The following is an 8952-nucleotide window of genomic DNA, read 5'->3' as shown; positions in this document are numbered from 1 at the left end:
CCCCCCTCCCTTCCTTCATCTGTACTTTCAGATATACAAGATTGATGAAACACATATGCAAAGTCCAGGTAGTTCAAGTATTTAAGCCTGCAATGGAAGACTATCTTCTTCATCTGTAATATGCTGATCATTATTATTACAGAAAGTGGGAACAATCACAATTTCCAAAGTTCACCTTAAAATCTCTTTCTTTATACACCAACAATCTGAAATCCAAATATTAAGCTTACTGTCACGGGAGATGAATGAACAAGGAAACAGGGAATTCAAAAACTTTTACCAGCTGAAACTAGGAAACGTTAAAATGTTGTCAGATGAATCTTCTGCCAATCAATACATTGACAACTTTTTACAGCACTTCTATAGTTCTGTGGTCAGCGTGTGCTTTGTAAAGATCAAATAACACTAACTGGTTTAGCAGGGGATTCAAGGACAGAAAATAAACTGGTAGAAAATTGAGAGAAATTCAGCAAAAACATTTATGAATCTCAGACAAGAAAGGAGCCATCCAGTTACAAAACTACTCTAAAAGCCTTGTCAAAATTGGATAAGGATGAGATAGTAATAGAAGGTTGGACAGCTGGTTGTGTGGGCCAGCTCCCTCTCCTACTGTACTTTTAACAAGCTCCAGTCACTAAAAGCATGTGAGGGCAGTGTGTGTGTGTGTGTGTGTGTGTGTGTGTGTGTGTGTGTGTGTGTGTGTGTGTGTGTGTGTGTGTGTGTCTCTCTTTATGTATTCATTGCATCAGAGAAGGACTCAGACTCTGTTTCATCTTACTGTCCAACAAGCTCTGACCTGGCAGACAGGCTTAAAAGTGTCTCACACACACACACCCTTATGTATTTTCCACTTATGACTAACAGTAACCGAGTTGTCCTAGTAATGTTGAGTACAGTGGAGTGTTACTGTATGTGTGTCATTCGTTGTGAGTCTCTGAGAGGGTCAGACGAGGACAGCTGCTGACCAACAAGGCCACACAGGATCAGAATGAATAGCTGGAGAGTCATGCAGCCTTTCGTGCACAAATGTCTGGCCTGAGAGCGCACGTCATATCAGCTGGTCCACCAGTTATCCTCCCAGCCACCTGCAGACACTGACAGCAGCAGAAACAGCTGTTGTGTATTGCCCATGGAAACAATGGGCTCCGTTTAGCAAGTGACATGCACTCAAAGGCTTATGAATATTTTATAGACCTCGTAAAAAGAATAGAGTGACATTTGAGGAAAGGTATTCACTTTTCTTCTGAGAGTAAGGGGAAAAAGATTGATATTAATCTCAATCTGCCTGTCCCTTATGAGCCAGTAGCTTAGTTTAGCATAAAGCCTGGAAACGGAGGGAACAGCTAGCCTGGTTCTGTCCAAAGATATTGGAGTGTTTTTCTCAAAATGTCATTCATGTAAGAAATGCCTTGCCCCAAAGACAGCTGAGACACGAAGGACATCCATTTGGAAAGGCAGACCTTGTTGAATGAATCATTTAAAGAACTGCAACTAAAACATTGCATGTGTTGGTTTCGGTTGTCACATGAGAAATTCAGCTGCCTCTTCCTGAAATATGGAGGCATATGTCTTTTAACTGGGTAATGGCAATGAGTTCTGCATTACAATTTGTCAGCAGTTTGCAAAATTAACTTTTTGACTTTCCTTGTACGGGTCAGTGGACTCGAATGATTCTGGTCGTATTGAATTCTGATTCAAGTGCAGAATAAGGGAGAGGCTAATTTAAACATTGCTTCCCAAATGATATGTTGGTCAAGCTTGAAATTCAACACAGAGAGAGGCGGCAGGGCAAGTTTCAGAACTGGCAGAGGCCAAAGTAATCTTCTGTGTCTCATCATAACAGATATTTTGTAGTTTGCTCATTTTACTGAAAGACTTTAATTTACAGCCTAATTTCAGATCAAATCACTTTTTACCACCCTTACATAACAGATTTTCTCTGAAGCTGAAGTACCATGACTTTGTTTCATTCCCATGACTTCTGAAAATGATTCACACACTGGTCACTTTTTTAACTTTTCACTCTCGGGGGGACATTTGGGCACCACAGTGAATAATGAAAAGACGCAGAAAAACAGATGCAGACATTTATATAATATCTCAGCTGTGCCAACTAGATTAAAGTGGACCTATCATGCTATATTTGAATAATATATTGGACGGGCATACCTATATAAAACATGTCTGACGTTTTTTTTTCAAAATAACAGATCATGCATTTTAGCCATGCCTCATTTTGCTCTATGTGCTGTATTCCAGCCCTGTTTTTGCAAGGGCTGATTCTGTGGCAAATGAGCTGCAGCTGACCACGCCCCCCTCGGCACGAGCGTCATGTTACCATGCTGTTACCATGCTGTTACCATGCCACGCAACCTCTCATTCCCCTGATAGGTGGAGAGTTGCCCATATAGGCGGAGCACACCGTTTCTGACTCAGAACAACTTCAAATCTGTATCAGTCTGTATCAGATAGGGGTCAGAGGGTTGTGTTTTCTGACACATGGTGAGTTCCCTGACATACCGGGGACACATATTCATGTAGAAAAGATGTAGAAAAGTGCATTTTGCATGATAGGTCCCCTTTAAACAAACTACTATCCCTTCACATTGCTGACATTCATTCCTACTGAGGGAATCCCTGGGTAGTGGAGGATGCCAGAGCTAGACATAAACTGTACCGTCTGGCTCCTAACAGGATGTCAAAATATAGAGAGAGACTCCAGACGGGGACTTTCAACTTGTCTTGCAGCTGATTTGAAAAATATGTCAAATAGACATCTCTGGTCTTATAAGGAAGTTGTAGAATTACATATAGACACTTTACTATCCCCATTTCTATTTGTACGTTTCCTTTATAACTATGTTCCTGCACATATCTCTGGTCGATCAATTTCTTCATTTTCATCCCTTTTCCCTGATTCATTTGTCTCTGTCCCCGTCTCACTACCTTTCTCCCCGTCTTACTGTACCAGTAAATTCATGGAGGCTACGGCAGAGCTGACACCCCATCAATTCATACAAATTATCTCAGGCCAGCCACTAAAATGCCCCAGCGGCTACCATGCAGCAATCAATGCGAGCTCAGCATGCAGGACAAGCACTTTCTGCAAAAAACCTAGTCACAAGCAAATTCACACACAGCTGCACACACGTAAACATGCTCAATGAGAAACACTGAGTTACCTAGACAAAGAGGAAATTACCTTTATACACTGGTTGATGATTGGCTTCTATGAAAATGTCCCTGAAGGATGACTTTTACGTATTCCCACTGCGGTCAGAAAACCAGAGTCTTTCCCTTTCTTTATTCCATCAAAGTCTGAACTCTTTTCTAAGTAACTACAGTCACCGCACCCTAATGAATCATGTTCCCTCTCCCACATCTTCCTCCTCAGCTCATATTAATATGCCTCTTCTTTGAAATGAAAAATTCCCTCCGAAAACTCCCCGGGCTCTTTCGCTTAAATACCGAAATTGCGTTGTTGGAGATCTAGAAATTGAAAGTAAATAGTTGTCCAAAAGAAAAGCAGTTTATTTAGACGGGTTGAAATAGAGAAGATGTGCACACACACACACACACACACACACACACACACACACACACACACACACACACACACACACACACACACACACACACACACACACAGTGACACTTTAGAATCCATGGTGCCCTAAGGAAAGACTATTAGTGCTACAGTGATTGAGCACTCCTTTAAGGACACCTACGCAAAACCTATTCATCTCTCTATCTATCTCACACACAGACACACACACACACACACACACACACACACAAGTGGAAGGCCTTGGCGGTGCCATCCATAAAGCTCTCTCTGGGGTAGCAGAAGATTCAGGTGGCAGATTCACAACCCCAGCAGTAATGAAACTGAATCAAAGTGTGCCTGAATATGACGCACTGCTGCAGGCTCCCTCATTTAACATACGACCCGCTTGCACAAGAGTGTGGTGAAATGTGTCACGCCCACACAAGTCAAGCGCAACCCATGATTCTTTGATAACGTCAGGAACAACATTTGCGAAATATTTATTTTGTTGGTTTTACTGGATTGTTTTAAACACTAAAAATAGGAAGACTAAAGAGATACAAAATGTTAGAGCTGAAACAATTCATTTCTTTATTAAATAGTCAATTAGTGGAAAAATAACAATGCTCATACTAAGATGTGTTGTTATTTATCAAGCAATAAGATTATAAATCCACAGCCAGGATAGCAGCTGTGTAAAGCTTCACTTAGGCACAGTGATGCTCAGAGAAACGCTTACGTAAGCAGCTTTAATGCTTACATGGCAATGGTATCTTAGCTTAGTGTGTTAGCATGCTGATGATTGCTAATTAGCAATAAACAAAAAGCACATGAATGCCATTGGTTTTAGACATAGTTAGTTTCAAACAAAAGTATTAAATGAAAAAGATATATTTAATGGCTGTTGAATTGAGACTTGACCAAAGTGGTGGACAGACTGATCATCATTTCAATCTCTAGCGGCGCGCTGTCTAGAAAAGGCAAAACCGACATTAGCCAATTCCAGATTTGAAACGCATATGCTGCTTCAAGCTAATCTGTTTTATATTATTGTGAATTGAATACAATTGGGTTTCGGTCTGGTTGTTGAACAAAACAAGCGAGTCAAAACTTGGCTCTTGAAACTCAAGAATAGCATTTGTCACTATTCTCTGACATTTGATGTGCTAAGCCATTCCTCCATTAGTCGATCAATTGACAATTCATGGAAATAATTGCAGCTCTGTGCCACACACACGTGCACATGTTTCATGATTGGGGCACTTGTCTGTCTCACCATGGTGTTCTCCAAAATTGCTCTGTGCAAAGTGGAACATAGGGTTCTGTGCCAGGACATTTGACAGGGGAAAGTACATCCACACAAGCATTCACAGACACAGCCAACGTGACACTGAGAAACCTCTCCACTGTTCTCACACTACAAGACAGAAGGGAAAGAAATTAGAAACAGTGCCCAAAAAAAGGCGGTTATTTAAATAGACTAACTATAAAAAGCAGATGGAGGCTGCGGTGGAGTAAGGCTGTATGGATTTGACAGAAATAAAGAGAACACAAACAATGGAAGAGAGAGAGAGAAACTGAGGTCAGCAGCTGACAAAACAAAAGGATAAAGTCAGAAAGGAGGGCTGCTATCTCTCTATCCCAGGATGGACCACACAAATACAGCCTCCCACCCCAACACACACACTTTGAGAAAAGCTACTGCAGGCAGTTTGGAGCAAGGCTTTAGATTAGGGTTGTTTGTAACGTAAAGACAAACAGTGTCAAAAATAGAAAGAAGGATCTATCCCATTATTGTATGTGAGCGGGGGAAATCCTTGGGTACACACACACACACACACACACACACACACACACACACACACACACACACACACACACACACACACACACACACACACACACACACACACACACACACACACACACACAGGTCACTGGCTCTGAATGCAAGCAGTCACTGTAGGCTTAACACATTATGCACAGGTAGGGAGGAGGGGGCTTTAAAGCACAGAATTCTCACTAATTCAAGGATTTGCTTAAAGTGATGCATTACTTGTATTTAAGGCATATTTGCGCACATTAAATAAGGTCTTTGTTCGTTTATGTATAAACTACCCCTAATTACGGTAATCCTGTCACACACATTTAGTAATCCTGTTTTAAACCATTAATTCTTCCAGAATAAAGGCCAATTAAGTGTTGCCGCTTTTCAAAAGAGGATTGTGAAAATCTGGATTTATAATATTACTAAAAAAAAAAACCTGGTGTTTTCACACCCATAGCAAAGCTTTAAATACAGAGTGCCCATGATAGGTTCATTGCAGAGGGCTGAGCTCATTATATTACTGCTGCTTATTTGAATGAATTTGCATGTCAAATCCAAACCCCCAAATTTTGCTGGATTAGAGGCTTATCTGGGTTTTAGTTTTGGGAGGCTTTGCTTCAAACCAGTGATTGCCAGAATTGATGGTGTTATCCTCACAGCAATAAGATACTGTATGTTGAGTTCCAAAAGGGGAACATATACCTTTAAAAAGTGACATAAGGTGTTAAAATGCATTCCTCGATTGTTAAAACAAAACATAATTTGTCTAGGTGATCTAAATTTAGAATAATGTTTTTGAGTTTGATAACTTGGTTGTAACTTACAGTGTTTGTAAACAGAGGGATTTAGAGCACAGGAATTCTGGATACATTTGCAGAAAAGTATATTTTGTTTACAGTTTGTTGGTTTTCTGCACAATTCTCTGCGTCTGATTGTCAGCACAATAAGTGTAAAGTGTCAGTACAACTCTGAATGAATCCACTTAAAACACATTTCTGTACATAGTTAAGCTCTTGATCTGTCTGATAAAGGGATTCAGACTCCCTTTATTATATCCTGAAGAATATACTGAAGATCCAGTGTGACATTCAAGCTTCAAACGAAGAATTGAACATGCAGGACATCCCCCATCTTCCCTGCTGGACCCTGCCATAAATTGCCCCCTGATTTTCTGCCTCAAGGCACATTCACACTTAAGGAACCCCATGGGGTCTGGGAAGTGTGTGCGTGTGGTGTGTGTGTGTGTGTGTGTGTGTGAGGCGGGTTTAAGGTGTGTGTGTGAGGCGGGTTTAAGGTGTGTGAGGCGAGTTTAAGGTGTGTGTGTGTGAGGCGGGTTTAAGGTGTGTGTGTGAGGCGGGTTTACGGTGTGTGTGTGTGAGGCGGGTTTGGGGTGGGGCGGGTGTGTGTGTGAGGCGGGTTTACGGTGTGTGTGGAGGCGGGTTTACGGTGTGTGTGTGAGGCGGGTTTACGGTGTGTGTGTGTGAGGCGGGTTTAAGGTGTGTGAGGCGGGTTTACGGTTTGTGTGAGGTGTGTTTATGGTGTGTGTGTGTGAGGCGGGTTTAAGGTGTGTGTGTGTGAGGCGGGTTTAAGGTGTGTGTGTGAGGCGGGTTTAAGGTGTGTGTGAGGTGTGTTTATGGTGTGTGTGTGTGAGGCGGGTTTAAGGGTGTGTGTGAGGTGTGTTTACGGTGTGTGTGTGTGAGGCGGGTTTAAGGTGTGTGTGTGAGGCGGGTTTACGGTGTGTGTGTGTGAGGCGGGTTTAAGGTGTGTGTGTGAGGCGGGTTTAAGGTGTGTGTGTGAGGCGGGTTTAAGGTGTGTGTGTGAGAGCGGGTTTAAGGTGTGTGTGTGAGGCGGGTTTAAGGTGTGTGTGTGAGGCGGGTTTACGGTGTGTGTGTGAGGCGGGTTTAAGGTGTGTGTGTGAGGCGGGTCTAAGGTGTGTGTGAGGCGGGTCTAAGGTGTGTGTGTGAGGCGGGTTTAAGGTGTGTGTGAGGTGTGTTTAAGGTGTGTGTGTGAGGTGTGTTTACGGTGTGTGTGTGAGGCGGGTTTAAGGTGTGTGTGAGGTGTGTTTACGGTGTGTGTGTGAGGTGGGTTTAAGGTGTGTGTGAGGTGTGTTTAAGGTGTGTGTGTGAGGTGTGTTTAGGTGTGTGTGAGGCGTGTTTAAGGTGTGTGTGAGGCGGGTTTAAGGTGTGTGTGTGAGGTGTGTTTACGGTGTGTGTGTGTGAGGCGGGTTTAAGGTGTGTGTGTGAGGCGTGTTTACGGTGTGTGTACGAGGCGTGTTTAAGGTGTGTGTGTGAGGCGTGTTTACGGTGTGTGTGTGTGAGGCGGGTTTAAGGTGTGTGTGAGGTGTGTTTACGTGTGTGTGTGTGAGGCGGGTTTAAGGTGTGTGTGTGAGGTGTGTTTACGGTGTGTGTGAGGCGGGTTTAAGGTGTGTGTGAGGTGTGTTTACGGTGTGTGTGTGTGTGTGAGGCGGGTTTAAGGTGTGTGTGTGAGGCGGGTTTAAGGTGTGTGTGTGTGAGGCGGGTTTAAGGTGTGTGTGTGAGGTGTGTTTAAGGTGTGTGTGTGAGGCGGGTTTAAGGTTTAAATCCTTTTGAAGGAGTGTGTGTGAGGTGTGTCTCTGACCTTCTTGATGACCTCCATCTGCTCCTCTCTCCACTCCGGTTTGTTCTTCTTGGCGTTGACAAAGAACTCGATGACTTTCTGCTCCAGCTGGTCCGTGGCGTCTGGAGGGATCAATACAATATCAGTGAGGAACAGAGACGCTCTCATACTGGAACAGAGCCTGGGCGTGGGCGTGTGTGTGTATGTATAGGAGGCAGGTGGTGGTGGGAAAGGGGCTCCAGATACACAATAGGGTTTTTACCAGGAGAAGAAACCGTGTTTGTTACTGTGGTGAAAGCCCAGAGGAGATTCCTGCCTGGACATTGAACATTATTCCTTCATAAGATTCACTTTCTGCCACCCAGTCTTATTCTGACTGAATGTTCTGTGTTATTTAGCCGCTGTTGACGCTACAGGTGTTGACGCTACAGGTGTTTACGCCTCTCAGTGCCCCCCCCCAGTGTTTCCCCCGGCTCCTCTGCATCAGGTACTCACTCTGAACCTGCAGGTCCATCTCCCTCATCTCTGTGAAGCGGTCCCTCAGGTCGATGGGGAGCTGCTCGATCACTGAGGAGAGAGAGAGAGTTAGCACTGTGTGTGTGTGTGTGTGTGTGTGTGTGTGTGTGTGTGTGTAGCTGCTCGATCACTGAGGAGATAGTTAGCATGAAAGGTATCTCACTGTGTGTGTGTGTGTGTGTGTGTGTGTGTGTGTGTGTGTGTAAGACAATAGAACAGTTAGCATGTAAAATATCTCACTGTAAATAATTAATTATGTAAGTATAGTGTGAGAAACCAGCCAATCAGAGCACAGCTGCAGATCTCTAATAATACACACACTGAACAAATACATGAACAAAAAAAACCACACAAGACAGAAAAAAAACCAACAAATTCATACAAATAATTGAGTCACTATCATCACTGTGTGTGTGTGTGTGTGTGTGTGTGTGTGTGTGTGTGTGTGCAGAGGAGAGGAAGTAGA

At 43.3% G+C, this 8952-nt stretch overlaps 2 protein-coding genes across 4 annotated transcripts in view; both read right to left on the bottom strand.

Annotated features, from left to right (window-relative positions):
• The window catches only part of LOC104944837 (SPRY domain-containing SOCS box protein 4-like), an 87102-nt gene that overhangs the window by 53939 nt on the left and 24211 nt on the right, over positions 1-8952 (bottom strand). The gene's annotated exons all lie outside the window — the stretch shown is intronic.
• The window catches only part of LOC104944836 (inhibitor of growth protein 3-like), a 1749-nt gene continuing 710 nt past the window's right edge, over positions 7914-8952 (bottom strand). Inside the window, exons 2-3 of the mRNA XM_010770413.1 lie at positions 8466-8537; positions 7914-8092 (exon numbers count right to left, since the gene is read on the bottom strand). Of these exons, the coding sequence (XP_010768715.1) occupies positions 7950-8092; positions 8466-8537 (215 nt within the window). The 3' untranslated portion in view covers positions 7914-7949. The remainder of the gene's footprint in view (positions 8093-8465; positions 8538-8952) is intronic.

This window comes from Notothenia coriiceps, unplaced genomic scaffold (genome assembly GCF_000735185.1).
Source record: "Notothenia coriiceps isolate Sejong01 unplaced genomic scaffold, NC01 NC01_scaffold00008957, whole genome shotgun sequence".
Taxonomy (NCBI): domain Eukaryota; kingdom Metazoa; phylum Chordata; class Actinopteri; order Perciformes; family Nototheniidae; genus Notothenia; species Notothenia coriiceps.
The sequence above is the reverse complement of the archived record's forward strand: the minus strand, read 5'-3'. Positions and strand labels throughout refer to the sequence as shown.